The 27,149-nt window shown below is 48.7% G+C and overlaps 1 protein-coding gene and 1 pseudogene across 2 annotated transcripts; both read left to right on the top strand.

Moving 5' to 3' along the window:
• The first annotated feature begins 11,666 nt into the window (after positions 1-11,666).
• On the top strand, positions 11,667-13,332 carry LOC119337966. 2 transcript variants are annotated; one of them, XM_037610253.1, is made up of 6 exons: positions 11,667-11,838; positions 11,925-12,107; positions 12,370-12,536; positions 12,660-12,744; positions 12,823-12,891; positions 13,013-13,332. In XM_037610253.1, the coding sequence occupies exons 1-6, from the start codon at positions 11,737-11,739 to the stop codon at positions 13,181-13,183; spliced, it is 777 nt and encodes a 258-aa protein (XP_037466150.1). In that variant the 5' UTR covers positions 11,667-11,736; the 3' UTR covers positions 13,184-13,332. The 2 variants fall into 2 exon arrangements, with proteins under 2 accessions (XP_037466150.1, XP_037466149.1); XM_037610252.1 differs by having other exon boundaries at positions 11,672-11,838; positions 11,922-12,107.
• A 768-nt stretch (positions 13,333-14,100) lies between these two features.
• LOC119341292 lies at positions 14,101-14,946 on the top strand (annotated as a pseudogene).
• Positions 14,947-27,149: the final 12,203 nt, after the last annotated feature.

A 27,149-nucleotide genomic window follows, 5' to 3' on the forward strand; every position in this document is an offset into this window, starting at 1 on the left:
CCTCTTGTTCTTCATCGGGAGGCCAGATCTGGAGTCCGTTTGGGGCTCGGAGAGCGGGGTCTTCGATCTTCGTCATCACCAACCCTCTTTCATCGCCAATTCCATGATGCTCCTCACCAGGAGTGAGTAATTCCTTCGTAGGCTAGCTGGTCGGTGAGGAGTTGAATGAGATTCATCATGTAATCGAGTTAGTTTTGTTAGGGCTTGATCCCTAGTATCCACTATGTTCTGAGGTTGATGTTGCTATGACTTTGCCATTCTTAATGCTTGTCACTTTGGGCCGGGTGCCATGACTTCACTGAACCATTTATGTTATCACCATTATATCTGTGTTCTAGATCTGATCTTGGAAGTTATAGTCACCTATTACGTGTTATGATCCGTAAACCCCGAAGTTACAGTATTTTGGATACTCTCGGATGATGACCATAGTTTTAGGACTTCATGTATTCACTATGTTGTAATGATTTCTTTCGGTTCTCTATTAAAAGGAGACCTTAATATCCCTTAGTTTCCTTATGGACGTCGCTGCCATGGGAGGGTAGGACAAAAGATGTCATGTTCTTTCCATAAGCACGTATGACTACTTACGGAATGCATGCCTACATTATACTTATGAACTGGAGCTAGTTTTGTATCGCCCTAGGTTAAGATTGTTATATGATGGATACAATCCAACGAATTCACCGATCCAATGCCTATGAATTTTCCACATATTGTTTCTGCTAAGTTACTATTGTTATTGCTGTTGTCACAACTGCTACAAAATCATTACTATCATTGTTACCGTTACCGCTACTATTACGACTACTATCTAAATTATCATATTACTTTGCTACTGATCATATTGCTGCAGATAATTAATCTCCAGGTGTGGTTGAATTGACAACTCAGCTTCTAATACTTGCAAATATTCTTTGGCTCCCCTTGTGCCGAATCTATTAATTTGGGTTGAATACTCTACCCTCGAAAACTGTTGCGATCCCCTATACTTCTGGGTTATCACTACTCACAAATGATATTCATGCTCAAGATCGGAGGGGTGTTAAATAGCATAATGGATCTGAACATATAATCTTCCACCAAATAAACCATATAGTAATCAACTACAAGTTGTAATCAACACTACTAGCCACCCACAGGTACCAATCTGAGATTCCGGTACAAAGTTTGAACACAAGAGATGAACTAGGGTTTGAGATGAGATGGTGATGTTGAAGATGTCAATGGAGATTGGCCTCCCAAAGATGAGAGGGTTGTTGGTGATGATGATGGCTTCGATTTCCCCCCTCCGAGAGGGAAGTTCCCCCGGCGAAATCGCTCCGCCGGAGGAAAAAGTGCTCCTGCCCAAGTTTCGCCTCGAGACGGCGGCGCTTCATCCCGAAAGTCCTCTTCTTATTTTTTTTCTAGGTTAAAAGACCTTAAATACTAGAAGATGGGCACCGAAGGTGGGCTGGGCTGCCCACCACCCACTAGGCAGCCCCCCTCTGGTAGTTATTTGCTCCAATATTTATTATATCTTCCAAAATAATTCTCCGTAAAATTTCAGCTCATTTGGAGATGTGCAGAATAGGTAACTCTGACATAGCTTTTTCAGGTCCAGAATTCCAGCTGCCAGCATTCTCCCTCTTTGTGTAAATCTTGCATATTATGAGAGAAGGGGCATTAGATATACTCCATAAAGTATTATTATGCATAAAAATATTATAAATAACAATAGTAAAACATGATGCAAAATGGACGTATCAACCCCCGCCGCTTCTCTTCGTGTTGCCGGGTGTGGGATGTTCAACCGGCATCACCGCTGGCGCGAGCCCCATCTTCTTGGCGCTGGGTACAGCCGACTCCATCACCCTTGCTATCGTCGTGTCGAGCTCACCGATTTGGGCAGAGTAGAGAACAAGGAGCATAGGTGCGGTGCTAATGAGGATGAAGTGGGGGCTGGGGTTTTCTGTACGCGTGAGGAAGAAGGGGGGCTGGAATTTTCTGCACAAGTGAGGAAGAGGGGATAAAGTGGTGTTGCCATAGGTGTTGGGCTAGGCATTTTTATCAAAAAGATCATGTTAGGTTGAATCTTTTTATTAGATAAAAACTCAACTTGTCAAAAAACTTTTGGTACTTGGAATTCGAGCGGGAGACCAGGGCAGCACAATCCCTACAACGTACCAATGCAACAGCTAAATTTTTATTATATTTCTTGCATGTTGTCGCTAATAACTGTTAGGTGTTGACCATGACTTGCATCGGCTTCACCCTGGTGGGTACCAGATAATAGTCTGCTGGTAGCATGAACAAAAGGGTGGGAGAAAAACGACTGGTTGCTATCTTTACATAAGAGTAGTATGTACTTGATGTAAGGATACTTTTATCGGAATATAATATTCTCTTGTTAAAATAATACATTCAAATCCTGAATTTTAAACAACATGTGCATGAGCATGTAGCAAGGCCGGATACATGTAAGAGTCTCCCTCCCACTAATTTAATTATGGGTTCTTCTATGGGGCCTAAAACACTGGGTTGTCTCTCCTTCACAAGTGGAAGTTTCGATCCATATGAAAAATAATATGTGCTATGTACGGGGAACTAAAGAACTAGAGCGTACAACGACTACCAAAACTAAATAACGAATATGATGATACTAATACGGACATAAACAGAGACACATAGATTATGAATGTGCAACGAGATACGAACAAAGTAAAGTAAATGTAAATGTAACACCTTACAAGCAGCACCAAAGGATACTACAATAGTTGTTAATCAAACATGCATTGTGTTTAGCATTCAAGTGCCACTAGTTATTCAAGCAATATACAAAATATATTACTGATTGTACATTGAATCACCAGCATCATTCATGACTCGATTTTTTGTATTTTATTTTAGTGAAAGGGGTTTGACATGAATTTTTCGCTAATAGAAACCATTAGAGGTTCACATCAAACTAAAGCCCTACATAATCCTAAAACAACCTTGGGATTGAAGAATAAAGACCCAACCCCCTCTTCCAACCAACATAACCCAACATTTGAGAAGGGCTACCAAAATAAAGCAAATGTACACATCAAACTCAATAAAGATTCTATTACATCAAGTCTATGCACTAACTAAGTGGCTCACGTAGATGTTGCTATCTATTAAGCTGCAGAGATTAGTCGAAGGCTTGAACCAGATGGATGCCCGGTGAGGGAGAATCCAGCCAGCAGGTTGAATCCCGATTCTTGCGTCCCTCTTTCCTACTTTGGGCTGCAAGGTGTGGCGGCATATATCAGGATATGGTGCATAGAGAGATGCAGGGTACGCTGTGTACACATAATTTTGTTCGATAAACGAAACCGCATTGTCATCAGGATCCTTGCCATCGGTGACCTCCTGGTTAATCGAATAATTCAATCAGAAAAATAGAGAGCATGTGCCGAGGCTACTTACCAGTCTTCAGTCAAAAAATTCTGAAGGCCTAAAGAAGTTAGGATCCCACTCAAAGTCCATGTAGTGACTATGATTGTATTGAGAGAAACACCATGTTCGGTACATGCGAACAATCATTAATTGTGAGTCATCGTCTTATAGAGTCCGAAACCACCTGCAACTGCCATGCCACTTTTCCTTGGAAGGTTCTCAAATTAGGCAGGGTATGGACACAAGGCGGCCTACAACAACATATCATGTTGGAGTCAAATAAAAAAACTGATATTGTAAATCTAAGAACAATATGCGTAGAGCATGAATATTTTTCAATAAATGTTAACGGTAACATAAACATGGAAGAACGAGTTAATTTCACCGGAACTCTACTATCTATGTTCACTAATACGGGACATTTTGGCAGTTCAATTTAAACTATCAAAATGTCATACACCACTAAACAGAGGGTGTTGACAGTGTGGTATTAATTTCTACAGAAAAGTATAGTTTTCGTCCCTCAATTTTTGGTGAAATCTAGATTTGGTCCCTCAACTCCAAAACCGGACAAGTTGCACCCTTAACTTCTAAAACCAGCCAAGATTCATCCTTGGTCACGGTTTTGACCGGTTTTGGTGCTATCCCACCCCCTTTTTTGATCATGCCGACTCAAATTCGCGTACTTTTTTCAAGTCCGCGTAATGTTTCCCAATTCTGGTACTTTTTCAAATACATGAACTTTTTAAAAGTTTCTGTACTTTTCTCAAATCCGCGTACATTTTCCAAGTTCACGTACTTTTTGAAAGTTCATGTAGTTTTTTCAAATTCATGTATTTTTTCTAAATTGACGTACTTTTTCATATTCGCGTACATTTTTTGGAAATAGTTCATGAATTTAAAAAATCTATGCGAACTTGAAAAAAGTACGTGGACTTGGATATTTTTTACACAAAAATATGTGGATTTGAAAAAAATTATGTCAACTTGAAACAAGAGGTGAAATTCAAACAAAGTTCCTGGATTGGAAAAGGAACACGGATTAGAAAAAAATATGCAAACTTTGAAAAGTATCCGGATTTGAAACAAGTACGTGAATTTCAAAAATAGTTCATGGATTTTAAAAACATACTGGATTTCATAAATTACACAAACTTGGGAAAAATACGCAGGTTTGAAAATAGTACGCAAATTTAAAAAAAACATGGATTTGAAAAAAGTACGCAAATTTCAAAATAGTTCACTGATTTGGAAAAATTATGTTTATTTTTGAAAAAAATGTGCCATGAAAAAACTATGCGGATTTTGAAAAGTGTGTGTGAATTTCAAAAAGTTCACGGATATAAAATAATTACGCGAATTTGAGTGAGCACTGGTCAAAACCCGGGTGACTCGGCACCAAAACTGGTCAAAACCGTGGCTCCCCCCATTTTCAGGAAAGTTTGGAAAAGTGCTACAATGCTTAGATACAAAATCTTTATAGGGATAATTAGATTTATGCCCCTAGTTGTGTCTCACTCGGCTGTTTTACCCCTAATTTCAAAAAGTCACCTGTTATGTCCAAGTCACTTCGCTCCTCTTATGCTTTTGCCCTTTGACCGTTTGATCGTCAGTTTAAAAAATTCATACTAAATCAGAAAAATGCAAATAATATACCAAAATGTTCAGAAAAACATCACCTATATGTCAGTGTCATTTGCATTCATGAAAAAAGTGTTGAAAAGTGCCCCTGTGAGTTTTAGCTCTTATGATACCACCATGAATAGTAGAATAAAAAAATTGATGGCAAAAAATGACAAATATTTTAAGTTCTTGCCAAGTTTCATCAGGGAATGACATTCGTGGATGTCGTGGCAAAAAAACAATTAGCACTCCAAAATAGATTATTTTTTGCCATGACTTCCATGAATGTCGTTCCCTGATGAAACTTGGCAAGCACTTAAAATATTTGTCATTGTTTTCCACCAATTTTTTTTTTTGAATTTTTTTAGATTTTACTATTCATGGTGGTATCATAAGAGCTAAAACTCGGAGGGGCACTTTCCAACACTTATTCCATGAATGCAAATGACATTGACATATAGGTGATGTTTTTCCGAACATTTTGGTATCTTATTTGCATTTTTCTGATGTAGTATGAGTTAGTTATGAATTTTTCAAACTGATGGTTGACCAGGTCAAAGGGCAAAAGCATAACAGGTGCAAAGTGACTTGGACAGAACCCATGACTTTTAAAAATTAGGGGTAAAACAGCCTAGAGGACACAACTAGGGGCATAAATTTAATTATCCCATCTTTATATGGCTATTACTCATGACAGAGTCAATATAAGGAGTTTATTGCTAAGAAAAAAAATCTTTTTGCCTAGCTACAAATGTGAAATCTGCAACAATAACTGCGAGGAGACAGCTTTACGTCTCTTTTGGGACCGTCCTTTTGCAATTTCATGCTGGGACTCAATCATACAGAACAGGAAGAGGGGTATCAATATTCTTGATGAGCTTGAAATCATGGCACAGTCTCTCCCACCCCACATTGCAATGGACATCACTATCATGGGCTGCTGGCACATTCGGATGCAAAGAAACTCAAAGATCTTCAACGCCATAAATCCTTCACTTCAATCTTGGAGGCACCTGCTTAGAAACGATCTTCAACTAGTTGTTCTCAGAAAAAAGACCAAGCATAGAGAAATGTTCAAGGAGTGGATACAGAGCCATTTGATTTAAGCTTCAAGTTTTAACTCCTTTTCATGATGTTGCCAAAAATTGGAATTGGGTAGTTGTTTGCTTTGTTTTGGGCTAGCTTGTACATTTTTTTATATATATGGAATTACCGTAGAACAATAGTTCAATAGTTCTACAGTTTACGGTTCAAAAAAAAAAACCATGACCAGTGACGAACCTTGTCCGGTTTCAATAGTTCGAATTGCAAGTTATATGATTTTAAAGTTAAGGGACCAATTCTAGACTACACCAGAAGTTGAGGGACGAAAATGTATTTTTCTCTAATTTCTAACACCAATGTCATGATTCTAACTCTTCCCAAACTATATACGCTAATAATAGGAAGCAAGTCATCGTGATATTTGTAAATCATCGGAAAGTAACGGAGGTCAAAAAGAAAACCGGATGGCTGACTGTGAATTCTTCATGTCAGTGTCATGCGTACTGTGGTTTTTGTTGAGTACATGTGTTGTGCATATCTGTGTATTGGGTCCATCTTCTAGTTGCTTTGTATAATTGAGGTTGTGATCCACTTTTATACATCATATATGCGTGTCTTTGCACATGAGCAATATATCGTACAATTTATACATCATACATGGTATCAGTTTTCTAGTTTCAACCTAGCTTCCGCCCCGCCGCCGCCGCGCGCCCTCACCGCGCCGCCGCCGCCTGCGCGCCTCACCGCGCCCGCCGTCGCCGCTCCTCCTCTCTCCCTGCCACCGCGCATCCCCTTCCCTACCCGCGCCGCCGCCTCCACCCGACTGCCGCCGCGCCACCCCCACCCGAGCAATGCCGCCACCTCTCTTCCCAGCCACCTAGCCGCTGCTGCCCTCTCCCCGACACGCGCACCACCTTCACCCGAGCCGCCCGCTGCCACCGCCACCCGCACCAAACCCTAACCTGCGCCACCCCGAGCCGACCCTAGCCGCCATGTCGTCAGTCACGTCCTCCGCGTCCACCAACTCCAACCCGTTCGCCGACGCTAACCCTCCCGACGTCAACGACATCCGCAACATGAACATCTACGAGCGGGTGCCGGTTCGTCTCTCCCAAACGGACTCCTCCTACTACACGTGGAAGACTTCCAGGAGTACCGCCTCATTGATCACGTGGACGGCTCCGTTGACTCCAGCCACGTCCCCGAGTTGCATGATAGTCCACCATCGACACCATGATTATCCAATGGTTCCTCCTCACCATCTCGCTGGACCTCTTTCAGGCGGTCGTGCATGACGGTGATAATGCTCATGCCGTGTGGACCAAGCTGAACGGGCTCTTCACCGACAATCAACTCCAACGTCGTGTTTTTTTGCAGCAAGAGTTTTTTGGGTGCCACCAGGACAACTCCTCCATCGACGACTACCGTCGCCGTCTCAAAACTCTTGTTGACGAGCTCCGTGATATTGGCGCGAGGATCGATGATGACCTCCTCCTCAGCACACTCACCGCCAGGCTCAACGAGGACTTCAGCAACGCTGCGGCGAACCTCACCCTCATCCCCGAGCCCTTCTTTGCCAAGTTCGTTGCGTACCTCCGCTTGGAGGAGCGACGGATGAAGCAGGTGAAGGCGTGGGCCATCCACACCGCCCTCGCCATTGGCACCACCCGTGGCGGACCCCCGGGGCTTCCCGCTGCCCCGGCCACGCCACCAGGCGCCCTACCCGGTGCCGCCACCGCCGTACCCGGTGACACAGTAGCAGCCGAGGATGCTCCCCCTCCCATACGGGCCGCCCACCCTCCCGTCCCTCCCACCAACCGGCGCTGCGAGGGCCGGCACGGTGGTCATGGGGACGGGCAGCAGTAGCAGCAGTAGGGCGCCGGCCAGCCCCGTCAGCAGCAGCTCCAGGTGCCCCCCACCCATGGGCCTACGGCTACAACGCATGGACCGGTGTCGTTCATGCCTACACCATGCCGGTTCCCCGGGCCCCTGCACCGACACTTCCCATGTTGCGACCGCCAGCGATCAGGCGCACTACGAGGCCCGCAGCTGTATGGAGGGTACCCACCGCCGCAGCTGAGCAGCGGCTACGACATCCCGATGGCGCCTTCCTCCCCCTCGCCGACGCTGCCGCTGGCGCCCTGGGATCCGGCGCTCCTCGTCGCGCTACACACCGCTCCTACGCCAAACAAGTACACTGGAGGCGGTGATTGGTACATGGACATCGAGGCCACGGCTCACATGTTTGCTCATCCTGGTATCTTGCCTCCTTCACTCCCGTCACCACCGACCGCCGCATCATTGTCGGCGACGGTTCCGCACTTCCTATCACACACGTCGGCACACTTCTTTTCCTTCTAATTCCATGCCTACAACTTTGCCTAACATACTTGTGTCTCCTCATCTTATTAAGAATCTTGTTTCTGTGTTGTTTAACTCGTGAAAATCCTGTCACTGTTGAATTTGACGAGCTTGTTTTTTGTGTTAAGGACGCTCGAACTAGGGTGGTACTCCATCGATGTGACAGCCCCGACGAGCTCTATCCGGTGCATTCGCCTTCATCCGCCACCACCGCACCGGTTGCTCTCTCCGCTAGCGTCGATCTCTGGCACGCTCGTTTGGGTCATCCTAACCCCATCACACTTCGTCATATTCTTAGGAGTTTCAGTTTTAGTTGTAATAAGATAGAGGATCACACCTGTCATGCATGTCGTGTCGGCAAACATGTTCGCCTTCCGTTTAATAACTCCACCATCATTGCTTCTTTTCCCTTTCAGTTGATTCATAGCGATGTGTGGACCTATCCGGTTCCTAGTAATTCAGGCTACTTATATTATCTGGTTATTCTTGATGATTATTCTTATTATGTGTGGACCTTTCCTTTGTGACGAAAGTCGGATGCACTCTCTACTTTGACGGCTTTTTACTCCTATGTCAGCACGTGGTTTGGGCGTTTCATTCTTGCTCTTCAGACTGAAAATGGAAAAGAGTTCGACAACCTTGCTTTCCGCACTTTTCTGTGGCACCATGGCACAGTTTTTCGTCTCACATGCCCGTACACTTCACAGCAGAACGGTCGAGCCGAACGCATCCTTCGCACTCTGAATGACTGCATTGGCATGCTCCTATTCCATGCTAACGTTCCACCTCGCTTCTGGCAGGTCGCACTCGCTATCGCATCCCTTCTTCTTAACCTTCGACCCTGCCGCCCACGGTGGAACTATGCACCTCACCACCTTCTCTTTGGTACGCCGCCTTCTTATGATGGTTATTTTTGGGTGCCTTTGCTATCCTAGCACTGCCAACACTACTCCTCACAAACTTGCACCACGTTCGGTTGCCTGCATCTTTATCGGCTACCCCTCTAATTCCAAGGGCTATCGGTGCTACGATCACATCTCCCACCATGTGTTCACCTCCCGGCACGTTTACTTTGATGAGCATGTGTTTCCGTTTCAGCAGGTTCCCCCGGCAGTTCCTCCCGCCACTGGTGACACGGGAGCCTCGACGCCTCTCCCAGGGCGTTCGCGCACCGCTCTCAGCCCGCCCCTGGCTTGAGGCGCGTCCCCCGCCGGTGTCTCCTCTGACCGCGGCGATGGTGCCCGCGGCTCCGGCGCCCACTCCTCCCGCGGCCCCTGCGCCCGCGGCCCCCGCGCTTGCTGCCTTGGCGCCTGCGGCCTCCGTGCCTGCGGCCCCCATGCCTGCCTCGGCCTCGGCGCTTCCCTCGCCTGCGGCCTCGGCGCCCGTGGTTCAGGCGGCTCCGGCGACTACGACCGAGCCATCAGCGGTCCGTCCGGTCACCCGTGCTCGTCCGGGCGTGTTTCGCCCGAGTTCACGCTACACTTCGGACGACTACGTCCACACGACATCCACCTCTATGCCACAACCATTGCAGTCCTTCGTTCGAGCCACTCTTCGTGGCCCACTCTGGATGGCTGCGATGCAAGAGGAGTTTGATGCTTTGCTGCGCAACCGGACGTGGCAACTTGTTCCCCATCCCCGGCACGCCAACGTGATTACCGGGAAGTGGGTCTTCAAACACAAGCTCCGTCCTGATGGTACACTTGATCGCTATAAAGCGCGATGGGTTGTTCGTGGCTTCCGTCAACGTGCTGGCATTGACTTCACCGACACCTTCGCTCCGGTTGTTAAGCCCGGCACGATTCACATGGTTCTTCATCCTGCGGTCTCCCATGCTTGGCCGGTGCACCAGATGGACGTCTCTAACGCCTTCCTTCACGGTCACCTCGAGGAGCAGGTCTTCTGCCAGCAGCCTACGGGGTTTGTTGATCCAGCACTTCCCGACCACGTGTGCCTTCTTTCGCGGTCCTTGTACAGACTCAAGAAGGCTTCGCGCGCTTGGTACCAGCGCATCGCGGTGTTTCTACACCAGCTCAGGTTTTGCTCCACCTGCTTGGACGCATCGCTCTTCGTCTATCAGCAGGGCTCCGACACGGCATACTTGCTCCTTTATATCGACGACATCATCCTGACATCATCTACGACTGGTCTTCTCAGTCAGCTCACTACACGTCTTCGTGCTAAGTTCGCCATCAAGGACTTGGGTCCTTTGCACTACTTCCTCGGTGTTGAGGTGGTGCGCCGTCCGGATGGCTTCTTCCTTCATCAGCGGAAGTACGCTCATGAGCTTCTAGATCGTGCTGGCATGCTTAACTGCAAGCCTGCCACTACGCCTGTCGATACGAAGGCCAAGCTCTCTGCCACGGAATCGCTGGTGCTCTCCAGTACCTCATTCTGACTCGACCGGAGATCCGGTATGTCGTGCAGCAGGTGTGTCTTCATATGCATGCTCCTCGGGACGTTCACTGGGCCGCTGTGAAGCGAATTCTCCGTTCTGTCTGTGGCACTATGGACCTTGGCGTCACGCTCCACGCCTCCCCCGACATCGCCCTCAACGCCTACTCCGATGCAGACTGGGCGGGCTGCCCTGACACTCGTCGCTCCACCTCGGGCTATTGTGTCTTCCTTGGACCTTCACTCATCTCGTGGTCGTCCAAGCAGCAGCCTACGGTCTCTCGCTCTAGTGCTGAGGCTGAGTATCGTGTTGTGGCTAATGTCGTTGCTGAGTGTTCGTGGCTTCGCCAGCTGCTTCAGCAGCTCTCTTGCCCTGTGGATCGTGCTATGGTGGTCTACTGCGACAAAGTTTCTGCGGTCTACCTCTCCGCTAACCCGGTGCATCATCATCAGACCAAGCATATTGAGTTGGATATTCATTTTGTTCGGGAACAGGTGGCTCTTGGCCATATTCGTGTTCTACACGTTCCTACTTCCCAACAATTTGCAGATATCATGACCAAGGGCTTGCCTACGACGTCATTTGAGGAGTTCCGGTCCAGTCTTTGCATCAGCAGCAGTGCCGCTTCGACTGCGGGGGGTGTTGAGTATATGTGTTGTGCATATCTGTGTATTGGACCCACCTCCTAATTGTTTTGTATAGTTGAGGTCGTGACCCACCTTTGTACATTATATATACATGCCTTTGCACATGAGCAATATATATGCAATTCATACATCATACAGTTTCCACACGACCTCCTGATTTTGAGACCACAAACATCACTTTTGTCTTAGCCACAGCATCTCCATCCAAATGGCGCGTATCATCTTCCTCCACACCACCACCAGCCATCCTCCCAGCCCAGCACCATGGCGGCCACGCTCTCCTCCGTGTCTGCCTCTTCCAAGCACTGCTCCGTCGTCAGGGCTAAGCACTCGTCACTTCCTTCCATCCTCTCAACATCATCAGCCGTGGGTGCTCTTTTTTTCTCCCTCTTGATGTTTCTTTCATCCTTTGTGTTGTCTTGTTGATGCTCTCGTCTGTGTTGGTGCAGAAGAAAACTGCCTTCCGTGGGGTTTCCTTGGTGGATAGCAGGTGGTTGCGCAGGGGCGGCGCGCGGCGAAGGCTGGTGCAGGTGAATGCCAAGACCGCCGGCGCGGCCAAGAACATTGAGGTGGAGGTCGACAAGCCGCTCGGCCTCACCCTTGGCCAGAAGTCCGGCGGCGGCGTCGTCATCACCGTCAGTACTACCAGCCGCCCTCCTCTTCTTTCCTCCACCTTGGGTTCTCTTCCAGAAAATATCGAATCCGAATCATGACCTAGGTTTAGCTGCTTCTTTTGACATACTTTATTTATACTTTACTATTTAAAGGAAAGAAAAAACAAGAATAATATGATGAATGATAAACTGAATAAACTAGATAGAAATTTAATACACAAGGATTGCAATTAGCAGCTGGGATTAAAAGGAAACGGACTGGTTTGTGATTTAATCACGGTAGGGTGTGGAGTCAGGAGGGAATGCAGCAAGAGCAGGGCTCAAGTCGGGTGACCAAGTGCTCTATACAAGCAGCTTCTTCGGTGATGAATTGTGGCCGGCAGACAAGCTGGGATTCACCAAGACAGCCATCCAAGCAAAGCCAGACTCTGTATACTTTGTGGTAAGCAGGTATGCACCTCTTCTCCTCATTTTCTGCCTCCGAAGCTTCTGTTCAGATATCAGGATTTCAGGAAACTGAATTTCCCTGTAAGGTGGAGTTTACAAGATTCTCATTTTGCGCCATGACATCAGGGGTGGTGGTGATATTGATGTGAAGCGCCTGCCCAAGAGGCCGGCGCCCCCTCGGTTTGGCCGGAAGTTATCTGATTCACAGAAGGTAATATCAAAATAGTCCCTGGTCGCTACAGTGTGACTTCTTATAGGCCTCACTCAATATATACCTTCAATTTTCCAGGCTAGAGCAACACACATCTGCCTTGATTGTGGATACATATACTTTCTACCCAAGGCTTTTGAAGAACAGGTAAGATCAGACATATTTTTCCTTAATTCCATTAGCACCAATCAGCTTTTCCACATGTGCTCATTTGTAGTTTGCCAGCCTGATGACTTATGACCGATTTTCTCATATACTTTTTTTTCAGCCTGATGAGTATGGCTGTCCCCAGTGCAATGCGCCAAAGAAGCGATTCGCGAGATACGACGTAGAGTCTGGGAAGCCCATTGGCGGTGCACTGCCACCTCTTACGGTGATAGTCAGTTTGGTTATCGGCATCGCTGGCATAGGGGCTTTACTTGTATATGGCCTTCAATAGGCTTGTTCGTCTCTTCCGAAATTTTGTTCTGGCCGACAAGCTCAACCGATTGCTCATGTACTCTATTTAACAGAAAATTCCAGTAATGAAGGGGTAAAATGAAACATGTTATGTTTGAGGCTAATTGCAGTCCAATATTCTTTGGATCATGTTGTCACCAGAGGCCAGTCACTTTCCAGAAATGTCTCTGGAGTCATGTTGCTCTCAACGCAGTGGTGATTTTCTGCAAAATGGTTGTGGGCATTCATGTGGTGTTGGTATTGAAAGACATGCCTCACCTTGGCATGCACTAATATGTACTCGTAAGACAGAAGCCCCTTTGATGAGTTGTTGCTGATGAAGTGATGTCGTAAAATTTGAAGAAATTCTGAATGAAGTGCATTTTCTTGTGAGATCGATTAGCTAAGCTTTGTCACACCCTCTTAGATAATCATTATAACCCACTCTTATAACCATTATAATATGGGCAGTTGTACCGAAAGTCCATAACTGCTTCCACTATGGTTCGGTGTGGTTAAGGACTTGAGGCATGTGATGTAATGTCTGGTCCGGTTCATCATATCAGCCATCATTTTCAGCTGCTTAATCATCCTTTTTATGTCTAAATGGAGGGGCAATAGAGGAAGAATATTTACCCCACTGAACCCCAAGCCTATCTATCAAAGTGTGGGAGTCATGCATGAAAGTGGCCTGACCAACAACCCCCCTAGTGTATTTCTCTAGGATTTGTTCATCTACCAGATAGGTCCTTGCCTCAACTACACTCCAGGACAGTAGACATCATCACACACAAGCAGGTGCTAGTTAAGATTAGCTGAAACCAGAAGAAGCTGATGAAACCTGCATTGCCATCTTCTATACTTGTTAGTTGCCAGAACAAGTGACAGAAAGAGTAAACCAAAAAAAGAGGCTGCCATGAGCTACTGGGGAAGTCCAGGTACCTAGTAAACCGAAAGAAGAGGCTGCCATGAGCTACCGGGGAAGTCCAGGTGCCTCGCCAGTGCCATCTCCGATGGTACCTCTCATGGTGGTCCTGGCCTTGGGGTGGGTCATCTGCAATGAGACCCTGATGGAGTGGTATGAGCAGGTGACTGACGTGCAGGAGACGGTGACCGACAATGCCCTCATCTTAATCCTCGCCTCTGGGTTCCTGCTGCTCGCGGTCGTCCACCTTAGCAGCCGGATGGAAGTGGGTGCCGGCGGTGCTGGTGCTGGTCATGCTCTTGATTCAGAACATCGTTGTTGCCACGTTCCTGTTGCTGCTGGCGGTGTACTTCGCCGGAATATACTACTACCCACCTCATCGGGACTACGGTGGCAGCGGCAATCTCACCGACCCCGGCGATGACTGGACAGGCTCTGGGCTAGGGTTCTACATGCTGCTGCTGCTTTGCCTGGTGCTGTGCGCCATGTTTTCAGAGGAGGGGGGCAGCTGGTGGATTCCAGGTGTGCTGTTGGCTGCATGCCTGCTCTGCCTCAACCTCTTCGCAGGTGGCAAAGTCTTAGGCTATTAATACATTTGAACATGTTCTCTTCTGTTGTTCCGGACAGAGCTTGGGCACCTGAGTGAAACTTCTTGACCTTCTAAATTTATTCTTGAGAATCCACCAATTTACTTTGTGATGTGAGGGTGTACACAGTTCACTACTTGTGATTCCACAGGAGCTAGCCTTGAACTGATTTGCATTAACATCCAGTTTACTAAGCAATTAGTATTGCTTTTCAAGAATGATGTTTTTTCGGGGGTGTTTTTGCTAAGCAAACATCACAACACACTAGTAGAGACATGTTTAGTACTCCCTCCGTCCCATAATATAAGAGCATTTTTGACACTAGCGTAGTGTAAAAAACGTTCTTATATTATGGGACGGAGGGAGTAGAAAATATTTAGCAGTCTTCATAGATGATAGTAAACTGCGGTGGACAGAATGATATAATTCTCATAATAAGATAGCACAAAGGGTTCGTCGCTGAGAATAGCTCCCTGCAGCAGCTGCCTCCTCCTGGAGCTGCTTCACCTTGGTGGTGTAGTCGTTCATGGCTTCCTTAGATTTGTCTGTTGACATCATAAGAATTTTAGCAACGCATGGTAACGCCCTGCAGGGGTATCAGAGTAGAAAACAGAATACAAGGATTTGAAAAAATAAATGGACCTTTAACAGCTTCCCATGCATCCCATTTGGCCCTCTCCCTCATGTTGAACATACCAGGCCGAGCTTCAGAAGATTAAAAGAACGGAATATGAGTTATAAGTTGTTTAGGTACCATTCGCGAATCACTCCATTACAGGGAAATCAAGCTCAGATACAAGAGATTGGGGAGGAAGAAAGGGGAAGTACAGGAGGTAGGAGAAGCTAGGGGAGGAGGGAGCCGCCGTTGCCTTTGACTTGATCCAAGCCCGGATGGCTGTTCGCTGCGCCTGGTCTGGTTACTTGTAGTAGTCTGCCTTCCCTTCGATCGGCACCCAGCCAGGCCCGGCCCATGAGCTGGTGGGCTTGCCACTTCAGCTGCCATGATGGCAGTGCCTTTGGTCGATCCAGTCGTGGTGATAGTTGGGTCGCTGACATCCCCTCCTCCTTAACAACCGGCTTGCCCCCAAGCGGGTGCTCGTTCTCCGCTAGTTCCACCGAATCCAATCCTCCTGGATCCCACTGCTCACAAGAAGAAGTTGTCGGTTGAACTGACTGTACTACATATTGGTCTTGATTCTGTGTATTGCTCTGAAACTCCTCTAGAATTGAGCTTCCTGGACATGCATCAAGGACAACCATATCTAGGTATGTACCCCAAGAGAAGCACCACCAGTTATTTGATCCAGCACGGGTATGATTAGCATAGGCCCAAAACTGAGTCAATTCCCAAAGAACTTCAGCTCGAAGGTTGCTCCTATGTTGCTGACCATCTGTCTTGGGTAATACTCCCTCCGTCCGAAAATACTTGTCATCAAAAAGAATAAAAAGGGATGTATCTAGATGTATTTTAGTTCTAGATACATCCCTTTTCATCCATTTGTCATTTCGGACGGAGGGAGTATCAGACAAAAATGTAGTGACTCCGCTGGGAAGGCAATAAACCAGGCAGTGCTAGGTGGTATTTTTGCGACAATCTTCAGCTTTTTAACAGTGCAGTCTAGAGTGTACTCATGCCAGGGGGGTTTCGGCTGCAAAAATGGCTGCAAAAATGACGAGCACTCATGCGGTCCTTCAATGACAGGCTTCCTACGTCTCGTAGGCCACAAAACACACGGAGCAGTGAACTGGACTGTTTCGTTCTCAGCTTTTTTTCTTGCAACGTGATCACTATGCAGAATATCACATCGGTGGTCTGAGAATTCAGCTCGTACAGAAAACTTGAACTGAACAGTGGTCAATGCTAAAGTATATGTACCCTTGGCGCTCTCTCGGCTGTGAACTTGCTTACAAGTTGTCCTTCTATTCCAGTCTGTCGGATATGCTTCTTCATTGCTGAGCGGCAACCAAATCACACACTCGCAACTCTCTTGGCCCCATATTCTTGTACCATATTTGAGCTCTGCCACTGAATTTTTTAAACCATTGTTCTCCAGCTTTCCTGCTAGTGCAAACTTCTTCAAATAAAACTCATAGGAAGCATAAAGATGGACACAAAGTTCAACTTTTCCCTTTTGTGTTCCTTCTGAAGCTCTTAATCCCACGGTGCAAATTTCTAGATAGATTGGACAACTCATAGAGTACAGACCAACTAAGATCCCACGTGGAATTTCCACCAAAATAAGAATATTTATGTCATGATTCTCAGGAGGCTTGGCAGGGGGTAACATAAAACAGAGAAGTTCCGTGGATTGCAATTTATTAGTTGCGGCAGCTGGTTGCACATGATAACTTTCACTGAAGTTGGTAGCCATTACTATGTTTGTTTGTCGACAAATCTCCCAGTGAAGTGCTGAATCGACAATACTAGTGTGGTGAATATGCAAGATCACATAACTGAAATCCAAAGTGCCCCAATCTGCTAACAATGACCACTGTTCCTTGCGATGAAGTTGTACCAACTGAAGGACCTTAATCACTTGTTGCTGAAGTGACTCTCTGGGAAGGACAATAAGCTGCAGCTTCAGGTATGTTACAGTTGCACTTGTGTAGAAAAAACCAGTGTAATTGATATCAGGAGAGGTGGATAGCGGATGGTCCATATAGGTAGCAAAGTTGGTGGACTCCAAGCATGCCATTTCACTAACATGAGGTAGTTCATCACACTTAAGCACCATGGCATCCAGATTGCAAACTAGCCAAACATCAGGAAATCCAGAGTTGAGACTAGTGTTGAGAAATATAACTCTGTTTATGCAGACAGATTTTGTACCATACTCTGGATGGCAAATTTGAAGGCTGGTTATAACAGTCTTGTCCAATGTGAAACCAAGGTTTGCCTTATATTCCTCTTGACTCCAAATTTTCCATTGTACTGACATGCTCATAATCTGTAGTGTATCCTGCTTACGGACAGACTTGGATAGTTCAGACCACACATGTACTGCTCTGCAACTGCTTGAAAACGATGGCCACGGTAGCGGACGCAACTCGACCTTGCTACACTTGTCTTGCAAAATGATGAGAGATCCTTGTCCATTTACCATCTGCAGTTGCAATTCACTCTTCACCCTTGGCTGGTGATCCGGTGGGCACCACACATGTCCAGAATCACCATAGATACAGCCATGAGCTATGCCATCGAACAGAGCAGTGTTGTTCACAGCAATCTGCACTGGAACAGGGGGCGGCCATTGTTGTTGCTCGATGTAAGCTGGACGCATGTGCTCGTTCCACAAGTGGTCAAGCACTTCCGTCGGGGTAGCAATGTTGATGGGGTCGATGACGTTGCCGTGGTACGCCTCGCTGGTCACCGGGGAAACCAACCGGGGAAAGGCATAGGTGGTAGTGAACAGAAGCTTCGCGCCGGCCTTGGGGTCGATGTCGGTGGTGGTTGCCGCGGAGGAGACGACCTCAGTGAAGGATGAGGTATTGATGCCGATGGAGGGCGTTGCCTGTACCAGGATGAGCTGCACCACCTCCTTGTGGCTGAGGGTGACCGCGCGCTAGGGGTAGACTGTGGTGACGGCGTCCTGGACCTCGTCGACACTGGTGATGGCGTCGACCTGGGTCGAGTAGTCCATCGAACAGGTGATGGGCGCCATTGCGATGCAGACCGAGGCTGCATCATGGGCGACCGTGGGGGTCTCCTGAGCCTGGGTGGTGGCGGAGAAGACGCCGGCGACGACAGCCGGGGCTCTGGCGTTGTCGGTGAGGCCGTCATCGTCTGCCATGGCCATGGGACACGCCGGCTGCAGGGTCGAGACGCCCTCGAGGACTTGGTTCGAGCCATCTGTCGAACAGAGGACGGGCGCCCTCGCAATGCATGCAGGGGACGCATCGGGGACGAGCTCGAGGACCTCCTGGGCTTTGCTGGTGGAAGAGGGGGCGGAGACGACCGGCATGACGGTGGCGTCGACGGCGAGGCCGCCATCGGAGGCCGCAACCGCGGAGCGCGCCGACTGCGGGACGGAAGCTCCCGTGGTGACCATGGAGAGCAGCGCGTCGTACTGCGCAAACAGCCTGTCCGTGGTGTCGTAGCGAGCCTGAGCCTTTGCCCGGAACTCATCCAGATAAGCTTTCAGCTCTGGATGCATGGTGGCGGAAGGAATGGCGTGCTGAAAACAAACTGGGTGAAATTTTTGAATGAATTTTTGGGCGAATTGAGATGAAACGGAAGGGTGGAGGGAGGCTCTGATGCCACGATGATAGGTACCACTCGCGAATCACTCCATTACAGGGAAATCAAGCTCAGATACAAGAGATTGGGGAGGAAGAAAGGGGAAGTACAGGAGGTAGGAGAACCTAGGGGAGGAGGGAGCCGCCGTTGCCTTTCTCTTGATCCAAGCCCGGATGGCTGTTTGCTGCGCCTGGTCTGGTTACTTGTAATATATTGCATTGAATTTGGAGGGTGGAGAACCTAGGGGAGGAGGGAGCCGCCGTCTGCCTTCCCTTCGGTCGGCACCCAGCCAGGCCCGGTCCATGAGCTGGTGGGCTTGCCGCTTCAGCTGCCATGATGGCAGTGCCTTTGGTCGATACAGTCGTGGTGATAGTTGGGTCGCTGACATAAGTACAACGGAGGTGAGCACCATCATGAACATATGATGTAAAGTGGGCAATAACACGTGATTTAATACCACTAGATTCAGGTACAGAACTGAAACTAGCACTCTCAACCAGAAAACTCGCTAGAAGCCACGACGAATAAATCGAAACGGAGGGAGTAGATGCGGCAAAATTTATCAGCAGGTGTAAGTTTTAGATGAAGTTGGCGCACGGCGAAGGAAAAATGATTGTCGTTGTTGCACTTTGTTGTAACTCTACCAAGTTTTTCATACTGTATCTAATACATCCCACCCATTTAGTACTCCGATAGACCATAGTTCAACTCAACAGACTGATTCTGAAGAATAGAAAAGGAGATTTATTATCTACTTTTTACAAACTTATTTTGTTTTTCAGTCCAAACTCAATGCAATATATTACAATTTGAAGACCCAATTCAAGAGTGAACAGTAAAACGAAATAAATGCAGTAGAAAGTAGGTCCCCTTTTTTGTTTTCACTTGCTTGCTAGAGGAACTCTACATTAATAATCTTTTTCGTTTTTTTTGTGGGGGTAATAATCTTTTTGGTAGGATTTGGATCTCACGAGTCAGTAATTTGATAAACTTGCGGACAATTTTCCACGATGATTTATGGCGCCTGCTACATATCACCCGGCTAATGCCAGGGAAAAGTAAGCCGCCTCGTCCACCGCTCGATTAGGCTGTTTTTGATCGTTGGATTAAAACCTTGAATCGTTTTTCCACAGATGCGTGTTTGCAGTAGCTAGAAAATGCGTTCACACCACGTGGGCATCCGTCCTGGCAGTAGCTAGAAAAATACACTCACACCTCACGTGCTGCTGGTAGTAGCTAGCCTATATGTAACTCAGCTCGTCAAAGAAGCCGGCCCTGCTCGCACGCCATGCATGATGCATCCCATGCCACCAACGCAGCAGCCCCTTGCGTTGCATGCTGCAACTTAACACCCTCTATCTTTTGAAAGATCCAGCATTTGCTGGCTTCATTGATTTAGCAGGAAGGAGAGTACAAAGGTTGATCGGAACGATCAGGAAGAGTAAATAAGGGAGAGATGGTCAAGTGACCATCATCTCGAACTGAAAACACAGAATTAGACTTCTCCCAACATTTCCCCGAAAGGGGTCTCTAGCTTCTTTGCTCCTGCTAATCTTCATTGTTTTAAGTTACTACTGATCTTTGCACATATCCGTTGATGGCTTGGTGTCACCCCCCTGAAGGTGCAGTCATTTCTCTCATTCCACAGCTCCCACAAGATCATAATGATCATTGATCTGATTGCTCTTCTGTTTTGTGGTAAGGTCCGGTTGATGATCTGCTCGTATACCTGAGCGGATGAGGTGAGGTCCCTGGTCGAGGGTGACAGAGAGGAGCATCCCGATCGCCTTGCTGTGTGCAGCCAAACTTCCCGCACAAAACTGCAATCCCAAAACAAATGTGTGGACGTTTCAAGATTGCGAAGGCACAATTGACAGAAATAACTGTTCGGCCAACCCCTCCTCTAAAGCCGATCATTGCACCAAAGCCTGTCTTGGAGAAGCAGCCACATGAACATCTTGTGCTTGTTTGGAGCCCACACCTTCCAGATTAGATAGTTGAATCTGGGCTGACCCGAGGGTTGAAACTGTGTATTGTATGCTGAATTAGCAGAGTAGCAGCCATTGTTGGTGTGTCGCCATCGTATGCGATCGTCGTCGTCAGGGCGCAACGCAGTGCTTTCGGCCTGTAGCATTTGCCACAAGGACAGAAAGTCCGGTGCAATGGCCATGGTGTCACCATGCTGCAGATCAACACCCTCTATCTCGCCTCTGCTCTTCGTCGTCGCTATGGATGTTCTGACAAAACTCGTTCAGTGAGCTATGGTGGCTGGTGTGCTAAGCTCATTCCATGGGATCACAGCCATGCAAAGGATCTCGATATACGCGAATGACGTAGCCTTGTTTATCAAACCTACAGTCATGGATTTGAGCTTTGTGAAGGAGACCTTAAAAGCTTTTGGTGAAGCTTCTGGGCTTAAGGTGAACTATCGGAAGTCGTCGGCCATAGTGATTAGAGGGGATGTGGACGACAGACAAAGGGTGGCTGCACTACTCAAGTGTGACTTAGCGGAATTCCCATGCAGGTACCTTGGCCTACAACTTGCGATCAAGAACTTGACTCGCGCGGAATGGCAACCCATGCTGGATAAAGTGACGTATTTCGTACCCGCTTGGCAAAGGGGGTTGATTCAATGACCTGGCCGGTTGATCCTGGTGCAATCTATCATCTCTACTCGGCCGATACATCACCTGATGATTGTGGACGCCCCTGCCTGGGTGTTTGAGGAGATTAACAAGTGGGTGAGATCCTTTTTTGGGGCTGGCAAGGACAAGGTTAACGGTGGACAATGCCTCGTCGCATGGGACAAAATCTGTCGACCTAAGTGCCACGGTGGGCTTGGAGTGAAGAACTTGCAACTTCAATCTTAGGCGCTAAGGGTCAGGTGGGAATGGCTAAAGCGTATGGAGCATGTGAGGCCTTGGCAGGGATTACCAATGATCGAAGATAGATTGGCAAGGGAGGTGTTTGATAGTTTGGTTCATATTCAAGTTGGATCAGGTGATAGCGTTCTGTTCTAGAGGGACTGATGGATACACGGATACTCAGTAGCTGACATTGCTCCACTCCTGCTTATGACGGTCCACGCGAGGGTGATCAATACAAGAACGGTGCAGCAAGCTTTGCTCAACAACAAATGGATGGAGGACTGTCAAATTGAGATCTCTTTCATGGCGCAAATGCAATGCATGCATCTCTGACATGCGGTGGCGACAGTTGATAGACGTGAGACCGAGCGGGATGTCTTCACCTGGACTTGCTCATCTTCTGGACAATACTCAGCCAAGTCAGTCTATTCCAGCCTTTGCAATGGATGGCCTAAATCACCCCTGGCAAAGTGTCTTTGGAGAAGATGGGCGCCTCTTAAGTGCAAAATCTTTGTTTGGCTCGCAATGCAGTACAGGATATGGTCATCGGACAGGAGGGCTAGGCATGGGCTTCAGGATGAGAGCTCAGCATGCTACACGTGCTTGTAGGATGAGGATAATGTTGATCATATTCTTCTGCAGTGCCCGTATGCTAGGGAGGCCTGGTATAGGGCATGGGACACCCTGCAGATTAACACTTCTCAATCACTCGCAAATGAGAATAACCTGGAGTGGTGGTTACGAGCACGAAGAAGCTTCCTAGGGGCGGACAGGAGAGGGTTCGACACCACAGTCAAGGCGGTTCTCTGGGCTTTGTGGAAAGAGAGGAATGCAAGAGTCTTTAGTACGGTAAATCAACAAAAAACTCCTCTGGAGCTTGTTACTAGTACGTTAATTGAAGTAGCTGAGTGGTCGCAGGCGGCAGGTGGTGTTGGTGGCCTACAACGGTTTATGAGGAGTTAGTTTAGATGTAGTTTGGTTGGTGTTGGTGTTGGTGTAACCGTGTGCGCCGAATGTTCGCATTTGAGCCACACTTCTTGTAATTATGCTTTCTTCATCTTCTATAAAAATATGGTACGCTATTGGCGTACTCTCGGAAAAAAAACACCCTCCGCATCATCCGTTGTTGGCAGAACCATCCTTGCATTAGTAATGAAGGAGGCCCTTGAACCATGGATGTCCGACCTGCAAAAGGCATGCAGCAGCGTGCAACTTGGTAAGTGAAAGGACAACCGCCCTTGTAGCGACATTAGAGCAACTCCAACGGGCCGACCCAAACGGACGGTGATTTCATCCGCTTTTTGTCCATTTGGGTCGGCTAGGCAGACACGAGCGTCCGCTTCCGCGTTTGGGTCGACGCGTGCGTCCAACGCTGACGAGATCCATTTCGACAACGTAAAAAAAACTGAATGCATGCATATTTAACATAAAAAATAAATTAATTAAACATTAAAGCCGGCCACGAAGGCCGACGGGAGTCCACGCATCCACATTTTAGCATTTAAGAAAAATAAAAACAAACTAAAAACTAGGCGCCGGCGCGCTGCCCTAGGCGTCGTCGTCGTCGTCCTCGGGGTCAACGAGGTCGATGAGCATCGGCGCCGGACCGGCCTAGCTGAACGCCGTGTTCCAGGGCACGGCCATGTCGGGCGCGGGCTGTGCCGGCGCTAGCGTTGCGCTCGAGCATCTCGAGGTACTCGCCCTCGCGGCGCTCCTCTGCCACCCGGATCTGCCGCTAGTGCTCGAGGTACGCCGCCTCTTGCTCCGGCGTGGCCTGCATCTAGACCGGCGGCGCCCTCACCCACTCGCGCACTACTCCCGTCCAGGAGTAGCGCTCGATGGGCTCCGGCTCCGGCTACGGTTTGGCTTTGGCGAGGCGGCGGGGAGGGGACGACGGGGCCATCGGCGGCACAACGCAGTCGCCGGACGCGGAGAGGGCCATGGCCTGCACCATGGCCGCCTCCTACCGAGCTTCTTCTTCTTCTATCACCTCCGCCCTGTGCCCCTCGTCCTCCTCGCTCTCCCGGTAGACGGCGGCAAGGGCCGCCTGGTAGGCATCCTCTGCCGCCTGGTCTTCCTCCTTGACGATGAGCGGCGGCATGCTGCGGTCGACCTCACGCACGCCGCGTCGCCTCGCCTTCTCGTGCTCGAAGGCGAACCAGCGCGCCCAGTTGGGCGAGTTATAGGCGTAGGCCTCGTCGCCGCGCTGCTTCGATTTCAGGTGCGCCCGCCGGCGACGCACCTCCTCCGCGTGCGCCCTAGCCGACCGCGGTGCCGCCGACACTAGGATCCTTTTCGGATCCAGATGCCAGTCGTACGGCAGCATCACGTCGGGGTACGGCAGCGGCACGCGGTGGCGCCAGTGCCACTCCGCCTGGTGCACATGACACGTTCACCTGCTGCCTCTGCCGGCGAGCAGGCGCAGGCGGAGTCATGGTGAACTCCGCGGGGAAGGGGACGGCGGGGGCCTTGCCCTTTGACTTGCTCCTGCTCCCGGAGAAGAGCCCCATTTGGGCGGCTAGGGTGGCTGGGGTGGCTAGAGTTTGCTTGCTGGCGACGGGGGAGCGAGCGTGGCCTAGATGGGGACAAGAACTGGATGAGGACGGCCCCGTCACACGATCGGCTTAAAAAAGGACGACCGCCATCGCTGACGTGTGGGCCCGGGGTCATAAATTAAGCTGGCCGGCGAGGGGGCAGGTAGTTGGGCGACCGCCAGGTGGGGCCGCGGCGGACATCAAGAAGGTGCGCGTGGCATCCCTTCCGCGTCCGCGCCGACGCATTTGGGGCGCACATTTGGGCCACAAATGCGTCAGCACGGATGCGAAGCGGGCGCGTTTTGGGTTTGGGTCGGCGCGTTGGGCCTCCACTTTTGTCCGCGCCGACCGAAACGGACGCCATCGGACAAAATGGGTCGCCCCGTTGGAGTTGCTCTTAGCTGCTTCAAAGACCAGCGCGCGGAGTGGTTGTTGTGTATAAGGGGGGCGATGCAGTGATGCACTGTAAGACAGAGTGGCTGCTGTGTACAAGGGGACCGATGCACTGTAAGCCGAGACGATGATGTTGTGAGGGTCAGCCGGCTGCTACGGGCGTCACTGCGGTCTTTGCGACACCCGACTGCTTCAAACGGTTACGCGATACTATGATGTGTGCTGCGATGGCCCCGGCGATGGCGCGACGACATGCTTCAAATGGTCATGGTGTGCTGCGATGACATCCCGACTTCTTCGAGGATGTTGCGATGGCTTGCTTCGACCATCGTGGCGATGCTACGAGGTGTGTAGTGACGGCCACGATGTTAGCACAATGACATGCTTCGAACACTCATGGCGGGCTTCGACGGCTACGGCGATGTCGCGGCGGCATGCTTCGATGGCCGTGGTGATCCTACGAGGCGTGCTGCGACGACATGCTTCGAATGCCCATATGTGCTTCAATTTTCCGTGGTGTGCTTCGATGACCATGAAGATGCTGCGACGATGTGCTTCGTACAGTCATGGCGATGTTGCGACCTTGTGCTTCAACAACCGCGGCGATGCTACAACCAATACTCGGCTAGTTCGACGATGCAACAACAACGTGTTTCACGGACATGTCAACTTGGATGATGGTGTGGCGGCGTGCTTCGACGACATCAGCGATGCAGCAATGGGGCCCGGCTGCTCCAGTGATGCGGCGACGACATGCTTCAAGTGCCTGTGGTGTGCTTCGACGGCCATGATGGTGCTGCGGCGATGTGCTTCGTACAGTCATAGCGATGTTGCGACGTCGTGCTTCAACACAGCGGCAATGCTACGGCGGATGCCCTGTTACTTCGATGATTTCAATGACGTGTTTCACGGACAAGACACTGTTGTGATAACGGACATGTCAGCTTCGATGATGGTGTGACGGCATGTTTCGACGACAGCAGCAATGCAGCGACGGGGGCCCAGTTGCTTCGGTGATGCTGCGATGGCATGCTTTGAAGGCCAACGCAGCGGCTTCAAAGACGCTACATCCAAAGCAACCTTTACTCCATGAGCTTCATAGTACCAAATCAAAACCAACAACAACCATTCAGCCTGCAGAACTATTTATACAAACTGACCAAGGTCGCGAACGCGAGTCGTAGTGTCTAGTTGAGGACATTAATTAGCAAATACTCCCTCCGTCCGGAATTACTTGTCATCGAAATGGATGAAAATGAATGTATCTAAACTAAAATGCATCTAGATACATTTCGGACGGAGGGAGTACTAGCTACGACCGGTGCATGGCAGCAATTTAACCGTATACTATTAAACAAAACAGTACTAGTGGTGCTACTCGTCAGGGGCATGCAGCCATGCAGTGAATGGGCATAGAGGAAAAAACACGCGAGCTTGTCTCAAAGGCCAACACGTGCTCACGAAAGTGGAAGGAAACAACCGTGGGCCTCGACCTGGACACATGGTTGGAAGGGGAGGCGTATCATCCGGATGAAAGCAATCTTTTTCCATGATTTATCGGTATATCATGTTAGACATATAGTATTGAACTGTGGCACATACTGAGTCAAGAGCAAAAGAACTTGATAAAGCGTTAACAAACATGCATACCTGTATTGGCAACCCCAACAGTGGCTTGCTTGAAGAGTCCATAGAGGATTGCGTTCAAAAAAAAAAAAGAGTCCATAGAGGATAAGCTTTGTCTTCATTGCTGGTGCTCTCGGGCAAGGCCTTTGCCTTGTCGGCATACTCTTCGAAATCCTCCTGCAACATGGTTCAAAATCACTGATCAATCAAGCTACACTCAATTGGTCCCGAGTCCCAACCTACACCCCGATAAAAGCAAGCAAACTGATATGCACAAACAACGCAGGCCTCACGGCTCCGAAGAATACTCGCAGAAAATAAGGAAATCCCCCACTGGGCCAGGATCATGCGTCTAAGCGCAGCATCACAGTCCGTCCGGATGCATCGACAATTCCTCGGAACAGAGTCAAATCACTGTACATATCATCTTGGCGAGACCATGTGCGGACCGCAAGGCAATCAATTCAATAAGAGTCTAGTTGTTTTATTTATTGTCGAGGGGACAAGAATAGTGTAATCGATCAAGCAGATCTAGGCGAATCCACAAATCCGTAACAAAATTAAGGAGAGTACAAAGGTTGGTCGGCCGCCAACCATCGTCCATGTAGCAGTGCTCAATTAAAAGGGTGGTCTGGATTGAAGCCATGCGAGATGGTTCACGATTTCATATTTAGCTGGATGGACCGAGGCAAAACAATGTTGATTTCGGGAGAGTGATCCGTATACCTTCAGACTAAGAGGTTTAGGAAATTTCTTCTTCCTCGTTTCTTGGTTTTCACGATGATGTTGATGATGCCA

Source organism: Triticum dicoccoides, chromosome 7B, assembly GCF_002162155.2.
Source record: "Triticum dicoccoides isolate Atlit2015 ecotype Zavitan chromosome 7B, WEW_v2.0, whole genome shotgun sequence".
Taxonomy (NCBI): Eukaryota; Viridiplantae; Streptophyta; class Magnoliopsida; order Poales; family Poaceae; genus Triticum; species Triticum dicoccoides.

Bases quoted from the DNA above. Each gene is read 5' to 3' on its own strand.
- LOC119337966 (XM_037610252.1), top strand. From the start codon at position 11,737: ATGGCGGCCACGCTCTCCTCCGTGTCTGCCTCTTCCAAGCACTGCTCC. The intron at 12,108-12,369 runs GTCAGTACTACC...TAATCACGGTAG, and splicing joins GCGGCGGCGTCGTCATCACC to GGTGTGGAGTCAGGAGGGAA. The intron at 12,537-12,659 runs GTATGCACCTCT...CCATGACATCAG, and splicing joins GTATACTTTGTGGTAAGCAG to GGGTGGTGGTGATATTGATG.